Genomic DNA, 21,797 nt, shown 5'->3' with positions numbered 1-21,797 from the left:
TCATTTATGAAGGCAGGTGCGAGTGTGCAATGAAATCCATGTAAGTGGGAGGCAATGGTACCACGGCATGCCCAGGCTGTGAAGCAAAACAGCACCAAATGGTGAGAGATTGAAACAGAAACTTGGCAATGTGGCAAGTTTTGAAGTCATGCAGATCAGGCAGAAAATACATGGACAAAAGGTCCGGAAAAGGGACTACACAAGGTGAAGAGCAGAAAATAAAAGCTACCCAATATCTTTAAAAAAACAGAAATGCCACATACAAAACAGGTAGATGTTAAAAAAGAGGCAGCAATAGATGAGCCTTAAGAGACCTAAAGATTAGTATTACAAAGAGTGGATTGTGTGCACACTAAGAATATACAAGTTCTTCTGACTACAAAACTATCAAGAAAGTATGAGAACTCCCCGCAGAAAAAGATTGAATGAGCTTTCAGTTAGCATAAAAAAAGGATGATGAAGAGATCAAAGTGTCAAGTGAGATCACTGTGTCAACACCACCAAAATCTTGAAAAACTTCTAGATCATGTATTTCCTATCACTCTTTTGAAAACAGATGTGTAAGCACATTCCTGACACATTTATTATTACAGAAATCTGGTAACAAAATAAAAATAAGTTTCACAGAAGGAATCAGCAATGCATTCAGAAGCACTGACCTAAACTGGCGCATTCATATTGTGTCACTGTGAACTGTAGAAAGCGCACAAGTACTTATCCAAGCCAGAAACAAAGCTCCCATTGACTCAAGTACATCCAAGACTGGACTAGAATGATGCACAGAATAACATCAGGGAGATTTCTGAAGGGCATGCCCCTGTGGCACAGGACACACCTGCTATTAACACAAATTTAGAAACAATTATGGGCAGGACAGATCATATTTCCATATGCTCATGGACTAAAACTACTTAGCAGAAAGCAGAGCAAAACAATTGTTTCCAAGCACTCTAGTGTGACAATTCTTAAAGTTAGATCAGAAGCAAAAGTTTCCCGGAAGAACAGTAGGCCAGGCTTAAGCTGAGTAGGTTCTGTTGTAGCAGCAATTTCTCATCAAGAGTAACTGTTCTACACAGAAAATCCACAGCATTTTTGAATGGGCCTTTCTGCCCCTCCTGTCCTACAGCTCCATTGTGCCTTCAACCATTAGCATCTGTTAGATGAGAACACTGAACAGCAAGCAGCTTTCAAGGAGGATGGCAAGGAAGGGAAAAAATAAGAAGTCTCTCTTAAAACTGAACAGCTTTGTTTACAAGGGTCTCCCCCAAACAGTCCGAACACTTCAAAAGTACACTTTAAAAGAGTTACTTAAAAAAGGGCGTATTTCAAAACAAGAAAAAGAGGGTAAGTCTACTATTTGATTTTTGCAATGCCAAATAGCAATTTCAGAAGATTTATTTATTTTTGAAATACAGAATGGACCACATGCATGAGACCTGGTCCTCTTCACAAATACAAGGTACACTCACTGTTCTGAAGAAAGATCATGTGTTTAGCAGCATCGCTCATTCAAAGAGCTGAGTTTTAAGTCAGTTAAGACTCTGACAGCTAGTAAGGAAGAAGAAAATATTTTAGATTCCTAAACACTGTTTCTAGCTTCTACTGCTTAGCATTACATCATTCCTACAGCAATATATATATTGCTGAAGCCTATGCATGACATACAACGCCACATCAGAATAAAAAAATATACTCTCTGTTATAACTTTTTATTACAAAAATACCAGATGGAAAAGACAGACTTTCAGGAACAATCTCACAGAAACCAGGCAGGCTGAGACATGCAAACATTTGACAAAACATACACACATACACACAAATGTTGCACTGAGGACTAAAGAACTGCACAGATTGAAATACTGTGTTACTGAGGACAGATGTTATCAAAAGTTTTTAAAAGTATGTATTTAAGTAACAATTGCTAAATTTTGTTGTCTAACTAGTCTTATGCTGATCTGGAAGCTTGTTGTCGGCCGTACACTCTTAGATTTTCGCTCTGCAGGAAGCTTCTGTACCCATTACTAGAACACGAAGTCTGAGAAAAAAAAAGAATTCAGTCCTGAGTTTTGTTGTTTTCACATACAAGTTCATTTTATCTTAATAACAGTATTCAGGGCTGAACAGGTTAACTACAAAAACATCAGTTGGTATTTCTTTTTCTCCTCACCTATAAAAAAACTGCAAATGGAAAAGCTCTCAAGGAAATTTAGTTCATACCAAACCATGTGCCAGACAAAAAAAGGGTCAAATAAACACACTCTAGAACAGTCTTAGCTGAGAAGCAATACAGAATTCTGACACACAAAATCCTATTAGAGCTGCTTGAGTAGGTACAGGATATACCATCTCAGCAGCCTGAAATTAGATTACAGTCTTGTCCCTTTACCAGTATAAAAGCCTATGTTAAGGATCCAGACTTGATTCGTGTTCTTCAGTTTCATCAGGTAGCTCTTCAGCAGATGCACCACACACATTGTCCTGGTTATCTGCAGACTGATTTAGCTCATCAGGTTCCCCAGCTGCAATCTGAGTTGTTTCTTCTTCCTCTTCTTCCTCAACTTCCCCATCATCCTCTACATCCATCTCAAACACCCTCACATGACGGAGATTTGAACTCAGCTATGGAGACATCAAGAAGTTTCTGTTAATGAATAAATAAATAAAAGCACGAATACCATTTTAAATGTCAGCCAATAGCTTTGAAAATAGCCTTATCTTTGAAATGGAGGTATCAAGGAAATTAGCAACATTTTTACTGCTCTGCAGGCTGAAAAGTAAAGCAAGTAGATCTATTAACTTCTGTTAAAATTTTTCCATGTTGTGTTATGAGAGAGGTATGACTGTATCCTGAAACACTTAGATTATGAGAAAATAATCTATTTGTTAAAAAAAAAAGTTGTTTTGATAAATCTCACTAAATTAGCAGAAACAAGTTATCACTCTTTCCAGTCATAGCATGTTTTCTTTAATAATTTACAGGCTTGTTCACAGTTACTGTACTTACCACACAGGAAACTTTTCTAATGCCATTTACGGAAACATACTGAGCTTTCATATTCTCCAGCACTCTCCACTGATTCTCCAAGAAAACAGTACGTGTGGATATCTCACTACTTTGCTCATCCAGTCTGCACATAGCAAGAAGAAAAGCACAAAGCTAGTACATCAGAGATAATTTCAGTACTAAGAAAAACCTCAGTCAGTCCATTTTTTTATGTCTAAGTTTTACCATATCATATGCAACAAGCAGATAAGCATTTGAAACCATCATAACACTGCTACAGATATTCTAGAGCGGGGGATCCAACTTTGGAGACACACCATGTTTCAACTGAGGTAGAAGATTACAGCAGGTGAGAAGGGAATTGTAAAGCCTCATCTTCCCACAAGTACCAGTTACAGCAGGAGGATGGCCTTCCTTCAAACCTCTCCTCTGCAAGAAGAGGAGTTTCTGAACAAAGTCCTGTAGGCAATGCCTCCACTTACACAGAAGTTTGGCCTCCACGACCTTTCAAAGATGTATCACTCCAGTTCACCCTACTCATAGGGACTGTATGAAGGAAATCCCTGCCTATTACAGTGGCCAGGATTAGTTTTCACTTGCTTTTAAAGTTTTCTGTTCATTCTGCAATACACAATTTCTTTGTGGCATAAAAAAAAAAAATATATATATATTTACAGTTCAGTATGGCTCTTTATTTTGAGGTAAAAATTTATCTTAAGCAATCCACCAGAGAGGCATAGGGAGAAAAAAGAAAATGCAAGTGAGGCACAACAACTAAGTCTGGACTCACCGCTTGAACTACACTGGCCTTTTTTGTGTGTGTGTTCACTTCCCCCAGATGCTCTCCTCTCCCTATGCCAACACAGACAGAGGCACCAGTTCTGATGTTTCAAGGCTAAGCTGACAATAGCTGTAAGTGTGACTGCCAGGGGAAAGATGAAGAAATATCTGTGTATCCTTATTGCAAGCCAGAGGTATATGAGCAAATATGCTGAAAACATCCTAAATTCAAGTATTCTGACCAGCAAAGTTAGCATCCTCTAAAGAAAAGAAGATTTCTGATTCTACAGGATGTCTTCAATTGGTCCTCCCATTTCATGAGAGCCATGTGCATGGGCAGTATTCAGTCTCAAAAAAGCAAATCCAACCCCAACCCAACCCCCAAAACCCACAAAAACTGTTTAGCAAGCTTCCATCTCCCCATCCCACTCTCCCTGGCACAAAAAGAATTCTTGTCTTTAAAATATTTACACACACACAAAACATGTGTAACTGTATACAGTTAGAATATTTGCTTAATCTGCTTTTCAGTTCTGCATTTTCAGACTTGCTTGAAGTCTTTCATTACCTTTTAGTAGAATCCCAGATTAATTCCTTATCTTGGTCCTCATCTGTGTATACTGAAGATAAAGGCAGCTGAGCCAAGACTCTCTCCTTTCCCTCTTGTTCCACACTCTCCTTCAGAACTACAGTTACAGTTTCATCATCATAGAAGTGTGCATCTAAACAACTGTAGCATCTATAGGAAAATAGTTTAGAAAGCATCAAGGAATAAAAGTGAATACAGAATTAAAATATTTTTAAGTTGCACAGCATTCGTGTTAGAAAGTATTCAGTAGTTAACAGTGAGCTTTACTATAAACGATAGAAAAGGTCAGTTATGCAGCTAAGACACTGAAAGACAGCCATAACCATGACAGACTCCTGTATTGTGCAGGAAAAATGCTTCTGAAGGAAAAAAACCAGAAGAACTTACTAGCAATCTTATTTTTTCCCATTTCAGGTGAAATATAAGAAACAGTAAACACAAACACCAAAGAAAATTTAGAAACACAACTGAAGATACTGAGGGCAATCACATCTGGCCTTTCTACATGAAAAGGATGAGCTTAGTCTGTCATGCCTTCTAAGATGCCTTCATTCAGGCATATCAAGTCTCACTCCATCTTACTTAAAGAACATCACAGATATAATCAAGAGCTGTTTCCAGCTAGCTTTGTTTCTTGCACATGTGCTAAAGCTCTAGTTTCCAACTAGAAAACTAAAATTTACTTGACCTTGGAATGAAGTAGAATAAGACTCCCACAATCCTGCAGCTTCATGCACCTGTGCCATTTCTTACAGCCTGAGTCACCCAGCGACTACAAGCTGGTCCAGCATCTGAAGTAGTAACTTTCAGGATAAAAGCCAAACTACAGTGCCTGAGAAGTTCATGTAAAATAAACACTAGAAAACATGGTCTTAAATTTAGCAACCTGCAATTCTGGAAGAAAAATCAAATATACTGACCTGGAGTCCGAGCTCTCATTTATACTGCTGTTCAAGAAGTTTCCAAACTCTACTGCAAGAATTCCATTACTGACAGACCTAGAAGAACAGTGTTCATTATCTCAGTGACCAATTTCTTTTCCATTCATAGAAAATCCAAAATCTCTTACCACAGTTGCTGTTAGAGATGGTGCAAGCCTGTCTACGCTTAGCACAATACATGGCTACATCCCAAAATGACGTAACTGGTGGATGGGAACCTTTTGATTTCTTTTGCCCCTCAGCAAAACGTGACTAATGCAGTTATGGGAAACTGTGTCTGGCTTGTGGGATACAGTTGTTCTTTGCTGAACTAGGCTTAATTGTCCTAGTCTCAGGTCCATTAAGCTACTTGTTACTCACATCTACAGAAAACAGATTTAGACTTCTATAAGGGAGGAAATAGGATAGAAACTACACCACAAGTCTGTAATTTTGTCATCAGCAGCTCTCAAATGGAAACACAAATGATAGTTTCACCATGTGCTTTCTTCAGCAGTAATACTGCTTTAAAAATTCCCATACCTATCACAGTTCATCATCTCCTCAAGTTAAATGAAAAATATAAATAAAATATATTTAAATATAAAAATCAGTAATTTACAGAGAGGAGGATTTTTTGTTGTTTTCTAAACCCAGGTCATTTCAGTGATCCCACTGACAGAATACATCTTAAACAGTTGTATCAACATAACTAGGCAGTGACAAACTGCATCGTGGAAACAGAAACTCCTCCAGGTACACAAAGCTACATCCCAAAGAGATGTACTCTATTTGTTGCACCTATGAGTTACCTCCCATTTTTCCTTAGAGTATTAAATCACAGGCTGCACGGGGTTAATCCAAGAGTAATATTTACAGTAAGACAAAGGAACGCTGAAAGCATGATTCCCTTCAATTTTTCACAAGTTTGCACAAGCAAGTAATTCTGTGAGGAACAAAACTAAGGGAGCCTGTTTTTTTTCCTAAGCATAAAACCATCTTGGGTCTTGTGATCAGATTTTCTGAGTCTAATAAAACACAAACTCCTGCTGCAGTTTCCAACTGCACTTCCTAATGTCCTTCTCATTTTCTCTAGTATCCAAGAAAGATTGTATTTGAGCTGCTCAATCCTTTTTACAAATAGCTTCAATTTGTAATTGTCTCTGTACACATGTGCCAATGCTCACAAACTACTTTTTCCTTTTTTTTTTTTTTTTCTTTTTGTCTTACCTGGAAGTATCAGTATGTCTCCTCAAAATGTATATTTTAGAAATAGAATTTTCTAATATGGTGAAGAGAACATAATGTATATTGGATGTTTTGTCATTCCACCTGTAATGGGGGGGTAGGAAATGAAAATTTAGATCAAGTTTTATTAATTGGTAAATGACATAAAACAAAGAATAGCAGCATACTTACAGAAATGGTAGTTTAAATAATTGAGGTGTGGAATCTTCACTGAAAAGGAAAAACCAAACCAGTTTATAAAATGCTACTGTAATTTTGTGCAACTGAGCTTCAGAAAGAACGTAAAGAAATACCTTTGAGAAGTTTTGTAGAGAGACATGGAGACTGCTTGACGCACTGACTTTCCAATTACATCCTAACAAATATAATGAAAATAAGCCAAAAAAATGCAGGCAGACAAAAAACCCAACCAACAAAAACACCAGCGCACATCTGAAAGAAAAATCCACCAATATTTATGCTGAAATAAACATCCCTAATGCAAACACTACTGTCACTTGATACACTTGTTTCATGTTTCTTCGTAATACATAGACTAACGTATTGCCAACTAACTTGGCACAGTTAGCCAACTAACACAGTTATCTAGTACACAGCGCATACACCAAGTTAATTAGCATTAAAAATGGAACCCAATAATGTGGGAACAGAAGACATGAAACAAAAAATCCCCCATTATGCTCTCCCTAGCCAAAGGCTTGAGACATCCTGGCAGTGGTGAAGCTGGGCTACATGCTACCACCTAAGCTGTAGGCACTCAAAGGCAAAAATTAAAACTTCAAGCCTTACTAAGCATGACTACTATGTTCAGTTGACTGCTACCCCTAAAATAAATTTATCATTTATATAAATTGAACTTACCGCTGGCTTTTGTAAACACTGATCAATGACCCCCTCCATTTGCCTTTTGACAAAATGCAGTGATTTCTCAGGATAGTAGGGAAACAGAAGTGGACTTTCTGTAAACAGATAAAGTTAATTTAAAAAATGCTTGTATCTCTATAAAAACATACTACACTGTTATTAAAGTGACAAATTGGAATGAGCCCAAGGGGTGGTCAATAAGTTGGTTGCAGGCCTGGAGCACATGCTCTACAAGAAGTTGAGGGGGCTGGGTTCGTTCAGACTAGAGAAACAAGGGCTAACAAAGAGGAACCCATTGGTCTCTTCAGCTGCCTGGAGGAGTTACAGAAGACATCATTTTCAAAGCTGCACACAAGGAGAGGAGCAAGGGAAATCCCAATCAGATATAAGGAAAAAAGCTTTCACAAGGACTGGCTAGTCACTTGAGCAGGGTGCCCAGAGAGGCTGCAGGATCTCTATCCTTGCAGACACAGAGGACTCAACTGCACAAAGCCTTGAGCAACCCAGCTTAGCTTCCAAATTAACCCTGCTTTGGTTGGATTAGGTGACTGCCTAGATTATTCCATGATTATAAATTCTAACTCAAGGAACTAACTGGATTACAATATGGAACGAGATAAATGAATGAGAAATGCAGGCCTGCCTGCCCCTCCAGCTTTTCTTTACAGCCCATTCGAAATTGCAAAAAGACAGAATTGCATTTACCCAAGAGCTAGAAACACAGTTGTCAAAGTATCTTGTTTAAGGAAACAATTTCCATACTTTTTATAGTAGCTATGATTTGGCTTCAGTAGGACTGATTTGTTCTTATGAAGTGAACTACTCTGTAATAAAACATTTAGCTTTTGAGATAAATCTCATTACTTATTTTAAGTACATAACCTGTTTCTTTTCCAATCTTTAGCTGTAAAAATGATAAAAATTACATCAACCAACAAAGCAATATAAAACACCAAAGAAAGGTAGAAAGTGTCAATGACAGAAGCTTTACTTGTCCTATGATCCTATAAACATCTCAATACTTGCCAAATTAATACCAACAAAACCACCTACAAACCATCTCTACAAACAAATCTTACTTAGACAGTAACAGAAATGACCAGTCAAGTAGTCTACACATTTAAAGTACCAAACATATTTTCAAAAGTATGTCTAAAAGTACATTTTCTAAATACTACTTTTCCAAATAAAAATGCTACCAATTCCCCCGTTTTTATGGCATTAAATAGGCAGAAAAAGGCAGCTATAGCAAATTCTATTACAAGATAGCTTGTGCTGTAGAAGTTTTAGAGTCTATGTTTCTAAAGTTAAACAAGAATAATTTTCACCATCAGCTTGTTCTAGTCTCTTACTTCTTTTTCACCACTAATGAACAAAATAGTCTCAGACTCCAATGAAAGAGAACAAGCTGGGACACTTCCTCCAGGTATGACCTAAGCGTAATTATTACTTCCTTGAACTGGAATTAAGATCTACTAAAACAGACATCTCCTGGGATTCCTTCCAAGCCCACATTTCCGAGACTGGTACATAAAAGGTAGAAACTCCTGGTACCCAGAAAATGGTAATTGACTGGGTAAGCAGCTACATAAAAACTGTGTAAAATAACAAGGCCCATTTATTTTATTCTACTCAGATGACTAACACTATAGAAATAACTCGTAACCGTGAAAAAACAGATTACTCTTCTGTATTTGTTACATTCTAAGTATATCTTTGATTCACTTGCACTTTTTACTAAAGTACACATTACCTTTTAGATGAGTGCTATTTTTAAGAAAGTTAAACCACTGGTTTCCCTCTGTATTAGGTGGTGATACAAGGTCATCATCTTCATCTTTCAAGTACTAGAAAAGAAACAGACATTTGTAGATTTAATTTTAAGAATAAGGGACATTAGAATTCACCTCCAACACTGCCCCTCACGAGTCTGTTAATCCTTTCTCCTTAATTTAACATGCCCTAGTCTTAAAACTAAATATTCCACCCCTTCTAGAAACATAAGAAAAATCAATTATTGTCTAAGATCACATAGTGATATTTCCATAAGAAACCAATTTTTAAATGAAGCTTGAGCACAAATGTTTTGAAATCCAGTGATTAATGGCATAAAGACAACAAACACATTTCAGTTTTACATTACTATTGCTGGCTGCAAAGAAGTTTGACCCTTTTCCTAGAAATACAGCATGTACAAGGTAAAACCATAAGATATGTTTTTAAACGCTCCTTTTCCTAATAATAGGGGAAAGTAATTAAAATACTGTCCTTTACCATTACTGGAGCGTGCAACACAGAGCAAAAGGGACAGAGAAGAAAAGTGGGCACAGCTTTAAAACCTTCTCCATTAAGGATTTTCTCATTTATTCTTTTTCCATTTATTCCCTACTTCTTTACCTGGCCAACTCTCTCCACATTGAAGTATTTTCCTTTACGATTGTAAAGTTCTGGTGCCTGAAAAAATAATGCAAACAAAACCATTATTTAAACTTGAAGTTAATGAGAAGCAGTGTACAAAAAGATGATTGAATTATTTTATTGTAAGATTTTTCAGATTCAATTCTTGGCAGCAAAAATACACTGACGCTGTTCTTGGCAAACCAATATAACTTACCTCATTGAAGTGTTCAGTAAGAAAATCAGCAACAAACGTGATATCTTTCTGAGTCATCTAAAAGGAAAAAAAAAGGTGAGAAAAGCTAAGGCTAAGAAATACATTTCAATGAGCACAGAACACATGTTCTGTAGGCTGAACAAGTGCAGCTCCCTCAGCCTGTCCTCACAGGGCGAGTGCTCCAGCCTCCAACCTGCTTGGGAGCCCTCTGATGAACTAACTCCATTTCATTCATGTCTGTTTTGTACAGGAGAGCCCCATACTGGAGCAAGTATTCTAGATGCGATCTGGTGAGTGCTAAATAAGGAGGGTAACTACTTCCTTAACCTCCTGGCCATGCTCCTGTTAGTACAGCCCCAGTTACTCTTGGCCGCCTTTGCTGCCAGGGCGCACTGCTGGTTCGTGCGCAGCTTACATCCACCAACATCCCCAAGCCCATCTCAGCAGAGCTGCTTCCCCAGCCAGCTGAGGCCCTGCTGTGCAATTGCAGGCAGTTACTCTGCCCCAGGACAGAACCTTGCATTTGTCCTTGCTGAACTTCAGGAGGCCCCTATCTGTCCACTCCTCCGGCCTATCTACTTCCCTCTGGTGGGCACCTCTGCCCTCAAGCGTATTAACTGGTTAACCCAGTGTGATGGTGTCTGCAAATCTGATGCAGGTGTACTCCATCTTCTCTACCAAGGTGTTAGTACAGATGTTAAAATCCCACTCCGGTTAACTTAGTCATTTAGGGCATATAAAGAGCTGCTATACACAGAGGTCTCACATTCACATACAGTGTACTAAAAAGAGTAGTATTAACAAAGAAAACAGAAAAAGTAATTCACATGAGACAGCACATTAGTGCGAATCTGCAGGCATCAACTTTCTCAAAGAAATGACACAGACACTATCCTTCAAGTTTTGGAACAAAAATAAACTTTAATCTTGTGCTCAAGTCAAGCAGAATACAGAGTATACCACCATTTATCAGAAAATGTTACTACTACCTTGTTCAGCTCTGGAAGCACATGATCTTCTGACATCCTCAACATGGCTGAGGGAAAAATTATATACTTACTTTATTAATATTAATAGGCTTTCCTAATATTCTTAATTTTCCATAGCTATGTAATAAGACACTGCTGATAAAATAGGAGAGATTAATTTGTCAGAAGCAAGAAAGTCTGGAATGAAGAATTATGAATTGAGACTGAAATTAAGCCTCATTTGCCCCACTAAGCTTACAATACAAATCTTGGAGAATTTTCATCTTTAATCTTTTCCAACTGCATTGCACTCTGTACAAGACTGAGATAAGATTATTATAAAGAGCATTCATAAGAATTTATTCATGTACATACTAAAAGTAGTAAAATGGATATATATATAAAAAATACATGAATACTGTCATGCCCAGAATGTTTTAAGAGAATTGCACAGAAGTAATTTTAAATCAGTGAGGCTTAAGTAAACAGTTCTGTTTAGTTTCAACACAAGCAAACACAGTGAACATTTAAATAATAAAAGTTCTAAAGCTATGACAGAGAACTCTGATAGTTCTGCTTTCTGCAATTTTTTAAATTAAAATTACTATATTCCTGCTAGTAAGTGCTAGTAATTTTTTAAATTATTATATTCCTGCTAGTAAGTGATAACACTGCATTTCTGGTGCTTTTACAGTACCTGGTAAGACTGCTTAGTTTTTTGTAAAGTAGTTCTAAAATAATCAATTAAAAATTATAAACCTATTCATAACCACTTTATAAAAACAAGCAGGCTAAAATAGAGCATTCTGCACTTCCTTCTAACATTTTACCTGCAACTACTCAGCTACTATTGGAGGTGACTATTAAGTGCATCCAGACATTCAAAGACTGTTTACATCTGTGCATAACTTTACAGCTAACTAGGTCTGCACAGGAGAAAACAGCAAGTGACAGAGTAAAGGAGAGCTAAACTATACTTCAAATTTGGTGTAAACTAAAAGTCCTTTAATTTCTCCAAGTCAAGACCAGCAAATTGTTCATAAAGCAGAACAACAGTTTGGAGTAACATTACAGCGGTATATGCAATACTCACTGTACATACACTAAGTTTAATTAAGAACTATAAAATTTATGACCTATGTGTTTAATATTATAATTATTCTTGCCTCATCAGCTGTAACCTTTTAGATGTCCAGAAATTTTCTATGATAGAAATAAATGGATGGTTATAACTAAGATTGGCTTAATTACTTGCCGACATTTCAATGCTTACAATACAAAACAGATACTGGACGCTTATTATGTCATCAAGCTTACCAACATACAGCCATCGAAAAAATGCTTTGAAGTTTTTCATACTACTGTCGATAACTCTGAGCAAGAAACAAGAAAAGAAATTACCAGATCTAAATGTCACAAGTTGCTCCAGGCTTAAGTCCCATCTTTACAATAGAAAGGCCTGCAAGCACTATGCATTTTTTTAAAAATGCCCAATGCAAACTTCCAAGTAAGACTATTTTTGGGCTGTGAGTCTATGAGATGCAGTGAGACAAGATAAAAGCTCACCACCAACAGAGAAGCCTTGCTCTCCCAACCTCCTCTGTTTCCAGCCACACGCTTCCCCTTAGATACAAAACTCAAGAGACATGTTTTTTAAACTCTCCAGATTTTATACTTACTGAAGCAGCTCATTTGCTTTCAGGATGAAAGAACCAACAGCAGTAATAGCCTCTGCAAAAAGAGCTAACTGTTATTATCAACGTTTCAAAAGTGAAATCAGAGTGGGTAAGTAGCACACACACACTACTGTACCTTCAATTCCGGATGCATCTAATCCCAGGGACTCATATTTTTGTTTCCATAAAGCCATTCCTTTCAATTCACTCAAGTGGTATAACAGTGCCTCAGAGCCACTAGGAAGGCAGAGCAAAGAAGCATAATCTTAGTCACACTTTGGAAATTCACTGCTTTACTGCATGCTACATTTTTCTCATTTAATATGCAAAGTAGAGAGCTTTATAAGGTGGTCTGGCACGTAAAAGTTAAAGTATCACTTCACAGAAAACCAAATATTGTCCCAATGATTTTAACCACCACACAAAGTTGGTTTAAGTATTTTGCATATATCTCATAAACACACCAGGCAGTGATATACAGGTGATGTGTCATGGAGACTGTTCAAAATACTTCAATAGTTCTCCATTACCCAAAAGCAAAATAGTACATTTTGCCATGATCATGGTCTCTGCACCAGCATACCTACATACAAAGAACCACCAATATAGCATACTGTCTTTTAGCAAAGCATATAACATGTCATTTTATCTATAATTCATTGGACATTCTGTGACTTACCTCTGCAAATGACTTATGACCAACTTTTGTATACTGGAATAGGAAGACTCTATGGATTGACCAAGTTTTTTTAAACCCTGGTAAAAAAGAAATATGAACATATAATAACGTTCTGTTAACTTAACAGAACAGTGATTAAAAGATATTGAAATAGATTATTTTAATATGTTAAAAAATATTAACATACCTTTACTGTCAGTTGGTTCATTAGTAATGCCTGAAGTTCCAGACTGAATGGGGTGGGGGAGAGAACCAAATATGCATTCATTTTGTATTTCAATATCAAATGCAAATGCATACTCAGATAAAACAACAGTAACTACCTTGCTTTGCCCCATAACAACAGCTGCATAAACTCATCCTGAACAGAAGTGGTTGTATTCTTTTCCTGTCAGTCAAAATGATTGAAACAGATTGGTGAAGAGATTAAATCCAGGCTACCAAATAAGCTTGTAAACACTTCAATTAAAGTATATCGGAAAACCTACCCATATCCTTGAATGATGAGATCAGACTACTGATCATTGGAAATTTTCTAGTATTTTAAGTTATTTTCAATTGTATTACCCAGTAAAAATTCTAAGCAGTTTCCCATCACCAAGAATCTATCTAAAAAAAATAAATAAATTATTTGATTCAATTAACTTCTATCCATGGTCAATGAACACAAAATTTAAGCAAATCCAAGAGCATCTTAATCATGGCTGTTATACATGTTCTGTTGAACTAGGCTGTAAGTGCTGGTGGGCTCTTACTCAACATTTACAGTATTCAGTTTATCACTGACTAAAGTACAAAGAGCACAACCTTAAATAGAAATCAACTTATCAATAGATGTGCAAGCTGGAAACTATCACTTTTGAATAACTTAGAATAAATAATATAAAGAAGTATCACAATACAATCCTGCTTGATTGTACTTGGGTATCTTCAGCATCAGAGCACTTGAGACACAATGGCTTCCAGGTTGCCTCTGAACTTAGAGATTTTTATGTGGGGTCATTATGCTTAAACATTAAGATATGCAGCATGTTAACATGAACAACAGAGCTACTGCAAAAAAACATTCTTCCAAAAGAATGATTAATACTACAGTACCTGTACAAACTTTGTTAGTCTTGAGTCCATCTGCATCAATATTTCTTCCCATGCTTCACACATGCATGTCAATGACAACTTTATATACTATAATACAGATACAGATATTAGTGTTATTCCCTTTTCCCCCCTTCAAAACATGTGCAAGAACTGGATGTTACAATACAAAGGGAAGATATACTGTAGATATTATATAAAATTTATCACCAAATTCCAAGTTAGAGCTCTACATTTACTTAAAACCAGCTTAAGCTTCCTACCAGAAAACATTTATTTTACTTGCATTAAGAATATCAAAGCCTCTAAGAACTGTGATATTAAAAGGATGCTGTAACACAACTGTACCTGTAACAGAGTTGAAATGTGAGTAAACTTCCGGGCCATTCGAGTTACCTCAGGCAAGTAACTGGATAATAGACTAGTGTCCAGCTATAACAAATGAAACAAGCAACAGTTAACAGAGGATTTGTCTTTTAAGAAACTTTAGACTACAGAACTGAAAAGACAGATTGGGAAGACCCATAGAAAAACTGTAATTTCTCATTTCCTTAAAGTTGATTTTAAGAGGGAAATACATTTAATTCAAAGGGGCAATAAATATTTTTAATACATCTATAAAAACTCCTGATAAGGTTCCCCACTTTGGAGTTCTAACAGTAATAGTTTTACGGATGACTGTTCTGGATAGATTGGATAATCAACAGCATTGCTGCTATGTCTTTGTGTGCAGAATGAAGAAAATCTGAATAACTGTAACTGCATAAATGAATGTTATATTTAAAGTAATATTTTAAAAGAATGGCTCAGGTCATCATCAGTCTCATCAGTGAAACTGCATGTTAACATGATAAATCCAAAAGCTAAATCGGGGTCAGTTTCAGAAAGGCTGGAAATACTAGTTTGTGGGTTTTCTGCAAATAACAGGAAAGCAATAAAGCTACCAGGAAGCAATTAAAAAAGCAGTTTTACTTTTTAAGAACATTTTAAAATTACTTTACTTACTTGAAAATATGTTATCTCTGCTTCGCTGTCTGAAGAGTCTTGTATCTCTGTAATAACTGATAGTGATTTCAAATCACTAGACAAACATAGTCCACGACAAGAACCTGCCACCTGAAGGATTCCAGTTTAAAAATTAATGAAATACTGCATTTCCTCTAAGATGTGTTTACTGCTCTAACATATTCATATACAAAGAAGACTGCAGTCAGTGACATGTAAAAACAAAGTGTAAAACCAAAGAATTTTCAGCTACTGTTCAGGAACAAAAACACTCTTTTTACTGTGGATTAATGTTGAAATTGGTTTCATTTGAAACAAGACGTTAAAACTGCCAGAGTTAGAATGTCTTTCCAACAATAACCACACAACCCAATAGAGAGAAACAACCATTCTTTTCTTTAAAATTCAGCAACCCAGTTTCACTTATGTGTAAACATACATATGTATTTTTTCATTCAATTCAACTATAATTTGGTATATTATGAAGAAAAAAATATGGAAAGGAATGTAACATACCCCAGTTACTGTAGCAATCTTGAACATTCCATAAGCATAAATCTCAATAAATCCTGAACTTCCACCAAGGACAAGAGCATTAAGCCTATAAAAATAGAAGAATGTGTTGATGAGTATACAAATATAATTCTTAAATACCACCCCTTTATGAAACATCCTCTAAAGAATCACTGAACAAAAAGAATCACTGTGCTACTGTCTATGACCCAAGAAATTTAAAAACAAAAAAAATATTAGCTTGGATTTCATTGATAAGACCTGCCTCTAACATTTAGAGGAGAAGTTTCAATTACTAAATTAACTTAAGAGTATAGGGAATAAATAACACAATTTAGGCACAGAAGTCCTTCTTCACTGACTTTATACCTTCCAGAAGAAAAAAAGTAACAGTTTCTAGCAGCAGTCCACCTACCAACACAGGCTGCAAAGCTTACAAAGCTACTTTTGTATTCCCAGAAGTTTATCCTAACTACATGCAGAGTAAGTTTGTCACAGTCACTCAGTGGCACTCCTCAGCAAAACCTCAAAGGCAATAAACATTTGAAATGGATGCGGCAGCAAAGAACAGTCACAAACAACAACAGCATCAGAAACAGAAACCCAGTGCAAAGAATAGGGTCTGGGACAGACAAGTCTGTGTTTTGCTTGCTTATTATAACCAACTTGCTACAATGACTTGGGAAAATACTTCTCTGTGACCCCTCCCTTTCTGTCTATGTTTAAAACTTTAAACTTTGGACAGGAAGGTTGTCTATTGCTGTCATATACCCATACATCTTCAACTACATATATTTGCTTACATTACAGTGAGCAGTACTGCTCTCCAACATAAAAAATGAGAATGTTTTACATATCCCCTTATTGATAGAAGAAAATTAACTGCAACTTCTGCCTGTTACATTCCTAAATAGATGTTAAAGGACAATGTTTCTGTTAAAGCCAAGATGGAACTTAATAAAACATTATCTGAAAAACTTTTGGTTTGATTAATTGAATAGATGAAAGAGCACAGAATCCAGAAAGCTCCTACACCACAGACAGCTGCAATGTCTCTCTTTCTAGAAAGTCTCTCCTACTGTAAGAAGAGGTATCAAGTCTTAAAAAGCAATAATTGGTGATAGACAGAGATGTAGATTTTGAAATAAGGAGGATGATTCTTAGTGGTGAGACTGTAAGGAACAATGAAAGAAAGCAAATGGAAAAATAAGGCACAGGCATTAAGCGCCCTCCTCAAAAATGCACTACAAGCACTCCACAAAGCCAGTCTCAGTCTGTCAAACTACAGGTCCTCCAGCTACTGCTCATGTGTTTCCTAGTAAGAGAAGTTTATTTTCAAGTAACCCTAATACAGCTGATTTCAGAGATAATTTTAAGTTTAGCTTTGTCACACTCATGCAAACCCACAGGAATTCCCCATCTATAACAAGCATTAAAAAAATGCCTCCACCCCAAGAAATCTTCTAAGGAAAAGAAGATATGGCACCAACAACAGTTGCTGATAAAGTGCCTTATAATCCCTCTAAATTGAGGAGAAAAGGCGTAAACTGATGGAGACTTTTTTTTTTTTAATATATTCTTTGAACTTTATCTTTGTACATGAAAAAAGAGACATTTCATATCCTTTCTCCAGGATCCTTAAAAACAGATTATGGATAACTTAAAAGTAAACCCACTTAGCCATTATTTTATGCTTTAAAAAAACAACCAACCAACAAAAAAGCCCCACAACAACCCACATACAGAATTTACCTCACATCACCCAGAAGCTTCATAATCTCATCTGATTTTTCTTCACTGAAAACACAAAACATATGATTGGGGTTTATGTAGCATGTCTCAATACCAGAAAATAAAATAAAACAAAAAATAGAGATATATAAGACAACAATTTCTTACCTGAAAATTTTTGCAGTGGTACTGTAACTAAAAACAAAATAATTATTCTCAATAACAATGAGAAGACATCTAATCCAAAGCATCTGTAGTGCATTAAAGACAAATAACCAAAACAATGACAATAAATGACAAATTGTAGCTTCGCAAGCTTACTAGTATAATGCTTACTTTTTTGGTAGCGCCGGTAATTTAGGCAAAAGGAGATTTGATTCATCCTCAGCATTGTAAAAGGAAGTGAGAACACTGGAAAAGAAGTAAGACTGTCTTTAACACCCAATATGTAAAAATGTGGGTGGGGGGAAGAGAATTTCTTTCTAACTTCAAAGTTACAGCATATACTCAATAGTCAATACATACTAGAATTACAAATATCAGAGGGTAATCCTTTATAGGGCCTTTTACAATTTATCAAATGATCAAATTAATAAAAGAAATCTGAAAATCTTTTTTTATTTCCACTGAAGGAAAATATAAAGTTTGTATCTGCTGGCTCAGTAGCTTGCCACCAAATCCCTCATCATCTGTAATGCAGTTACTAACAGGGGCTTTCTGTTTAAACCCTGTACAACCCTGCAGTACAACCTACCTACACCCCAAAAAGCTTCACTTTAAAGACACGTTAGACTGACAGGAAGACTAAAGTGCAATACTTAATACCACACCTTAAAGATGCCAGAAGGATGAGATTTCCCATAAGGAAATAAGTCTATTCCCATCAGGAGAAGAATGCTAGAGTCATTTAAGATGCAGTTATTTTCTTGCTATTTTAAGACTGTTTTTTTCTGGAGGTGGGGGGGAAATCCCAAGTCAGGCTTACACCACCTCCCTTTTTTAAATAAATGTTTTATTTAATTATTGTCTTGCACTGCAATAAGGTGCATATCAGAGGTTTTTGTAAGACCACAGAAATAGGGACCACGATGATATCCTCCAGCTCACAAGTGCTGCTGAGAATTGTATAATGCCACAGAGCTCATGGTCACTAGTGGCAATCTGACTTCCTGAAGCAAGTTCACGCACAACAGAATTGCCAGTAGGGTTGGATGTAACACCAAAGGCACATCATGAAAGATGTAAGCATCAAACTAAAGATGTTGAAAACACAAGTGAAGAAAGATTTAAATACAATACTTATTCTGACTAACAAAACAGATGAACCTAACAACATTGTCATAATTAGCTTAATATATTAATTGGTATTGAAGTAAACTGGATCCGAAGACAGGCTGTACAAGCTAACACTAGATTTAGCAGCTTTTAAGAGGTGAGCGCTCAAGATCATGCCGAAATTTGTGTGTATAGTCTAAAGAACCACAAGACTAAGATATCAGCACTGAAAATAAGCGTATGAAAAGTATCTATTCTGACAAAAAGGAAAATTTTAGCCAAGTGGCAAAAAAAAAAGCCACAGCTACGGAATATTATATTATTTTATATGACTGCTTGTAATATACTAAGTATAAATTATTAGCAAGGTGGCACTACATAGCCCGTAATTTACTTCTAGGGTTTTTCAGACTCACCTGCTTTCCTCAGTTACTTCCATCCAATGCATGTATGTAATAGACGAGTCCACAGAGAAGGAGTGCAAGCTTTCAGGTTTTTCTACATCACACAGAATAATCCGCTTGGTATCAGTAAGGCCAAAAGCCAAAACTAGAGAAAGATGAGTAAAATGTATAAATAACCAATGTGCAAAACTTTGTACTTTATATTAAACTAGAAAATAATGCATCTTCAAAGCCAACTACTGGACAGAATTTTCTATTTAGAGTCCTTCCAAATTCTCATTTGAAATCTACTTATTAGAATGAAAGTTTGAACTCCTATCACATTTTAGGTGATAGATTTAAGTCAAAGGCCTGATTTCACAATTATTTATCTACCCATTGAAACGAATACGCTTCTAACGCTTCTAATAAAGCAAGAGGCTTCATTTTTTGCAAATGTGAGGCCAAAATTGTATATAAAGACTGTCCACTGGGAATGTTTGGCGTTTATTACAACAAAATACAATTTAAGACTTCCTGAGCAACTTTTGCATCACCTTCTTAACTTTATTCATCCATAAAAGCATATATTAGGCATAGGTTTCTGTGCTTACTTCCTTGTAATCACAGGCAACCAAGCTTAAAAAGAATTTTCTTAAACTCCTCAGACTCCATCGTAAAACAATATAAGTATTTTTACCCACATGTCGCGGAAGAAGACTGTTCCCATTCTCCCACTTCTAATGAGTCAAAAAAATTAACTGATTTCCAGCCTAGATTTATTAAGATACTAATTTCAACGACATTTCTGTTCATAAGGAAAAGGCTTTTTTCTTCTTCTCTGGTGTATTATTAGAGCAATTTTAGCCTCTGCTAAATAGGCTAAGCTCTTCAGTCAACCCTGATCAGAGAGCCTCTTTCTCTCCCAATAAATTTTGTAGTTCATACAAAAATATTCTGCCTAGTTAGGAGCTTGAAGTTTTGCTATACCTTTCAAAGCAGTATTTTGGACATGAATCCATCTTGCAAATCTTTCTTGCAATTGCTTTCAACAGTGTAAATCTCTCTATTACTTTGAATAAACCTACATAAAATTAAGCCACCCTTCTCTCCAAACACAATTTACTTGAAAAGTTCCTTCACAGATAAGAGGTATCATCACCACAACTTTCACTGATTTCCAATGGGATTTTTATTGCACCCTATCACCTCATATACTTGACATTACTTTTGCCATCTGGTCTCCAAGCAAGGGCCGTGACTTCTTTTCCTGTATTTTCGTTTGGAGGCAAGCTCCACACTCGTTGAAAGTTTGCAAGCCGATGAAGTAAAACCTACAAAGCAAACACACTGAAGACAAAACCAAACCACATTCTCCCACTAATACCAGTTTGTAAATACATTCAAGATGCACTTTTTTTACCGTTTTTTAATAACTCCTGTGTCTTAAATATCACCTGCTCCCCCAACTTATTTTAAAGGGCAGTATACTATTAACTATACAGCAATACAGAGAAATAAGCTGTGCCTTGTATAAACCCAGAAGCCTCTAACCACCAGGGGTTACCCACGCCTCTCCAGCAGAGACAGCCTGAAAGCACAGCAGTCTGTCTTCATGCGTGACCACGTACAGCAGTTCCAGGAAAAAAACATCTGAAAATAGATTTAATTTACACAGCAAATTCCATGCGCTTTAAAATCCCCCAGGCGCAGGCAATGAGAGCATCATCAGCGAATTTGCCTGGAAATTAGAAAGTAAAAGAGGAAGGGCGATAAGAAGCTCGATAAAAAATTTGCTATTCCTCCACGCACGGCTAAGCTCACAAGAATTTCGCCACAGACAGCAGCAAAGGCATCTCGGCTACCGCAGAGAAGAGGCAGCGCTCTCCCGCCAGCAGCGGCCGCTCTCCCCTCCTCAGAGCCCCTCCTGCCAGCCCACAGAAGCGGCCTCCAGCGCGGCCGCGGGCTCCCGCTGCCGGGCCCGGCGGCTCGGCCGCCCCCCGCACTCACCTCCCCCGCTCTGTTGGCCAGGGCGATGAGGTCCCTTTTGGGGGACCAGGCCATGAAGACGACCTCCTGGGGCAGCTGCTTCTCCCCCACCTGCCGGAAGGCGGGCATGGCGGCGGTGGCGCTCCGGGCGGCTGCCGGGCCCCTCGGCTCCCGCCGGCCGCCCCCCGGCCGCACGACGCCGCCGGCCTGCCGGCCTCCCGCCCTCCGCCGCCGGCTTCCGGAGGCGGCGCTTCGCCGCGGCGCGGCGGGGATTGGGCCGCGAGGGGAGCGGGGCAGCCGCGGCTGCCCGCGCCTCAGCGCCCAGCCCGGGGAGCGGCGGGCCAGGCTCTGCCCGCAGGGACAAGGCCCCCGCCTGCCGCCTGTCCCCCGCGGGGGGAAAGGGCTCTCCCCCGGCGGGGGACCAGGGCTCCCGCCCCTCACTCCCCCACGGGGCTGAGGGACGT

The 21,797-nt window shown here is 37.6% G+C and overlaps 1 protein-coding gene across 5 annotated transcripts; it reads right to left on the bottom strand.

Moving 5' to 3' along the window:
* Positions 1-503: 503 nt before the first annotated feature.
* On the bottom strand, positions 504-21,548 carry ANAPC4 (anaphase promoting complex subunit 4). Of its 5 annotated transcripts, none has more exons than XM_075024011.1 (29): positions 21,355-21,548; positions 20,573-20,678; positions 19,378-19,510; positions 18,023-18,097; positions 17,855-17,881; positions 17,708-17,752; positions 15,959-16,043; positions 15,443-15,553; positions 14,786-14,869; positions 14,441-14,527; positions 13,666-13,730; positions 13,530-13,572; positions 13,343-13,419; positions 12,800-12,900; positions 12,667-12,718; positions 12,305-12,360; positions 11,006-11,055; positions 10,020-10,076; positions 9,803-9,859; positions 9,159-9,252; positions 7,403-7,500; positions 6,835-6,896; positions 6,713-6,751; positions 6,524-6,625; positions 5,294-5,371; positions 4,353-4,523; positions 3,005-3,128; positions 2,387-2,619; positions 504-1,548 (listed from the first exon to the last, which is right to left on the bottom strand). In XM_075024011.1, exons 1-28 carry the CDS (start codon positions 21,460-21,462, stop codon positions 2,404-2,406), a joined length of 2,403 nt encoding a protein of 800 aa, XP_074880112.1. In that variant the 5' UTR covers positions 21,463-21,548; the 3' UTR covers positions 504-1,548; positions 2,387-2,403. The 5 variants fall into 5 exon arrangements, with proteins under 5 accessions (XP_074880112.1, XP_074880103.1, XP_074880094.1 ...); XM_075024002.1 differs by having other exon boundaries at positions 505-2,035; XM_075024032.1 differs by adding an exon at positions 21,019-21,085 and having other exon boundaries at positions 510-2,619; positions 21,355-21,466.
* Between the last annotated feature and the right edge of the window lie 249 nt (positions 21,549-21,797).

The sequence above is a fragment of the Buteo buteo genome, chromosome 1 (genome assembly GCF_964188355.1).
Source record: "Buteo buteo chromosome 1, bButBut1.hap1.1, whole genome shotgun sequence".
Taxonomy (NCBI): Eukaryota; Metazoa; Chordata; class Aves; order Accipitriformes; family Accipitridae; genus Buteo; species Buteo buteo.
Note: the sequence above shows the minus strand (reverse complement) of the source record. Positions and strands in the feature narration are given on the sequence as shown.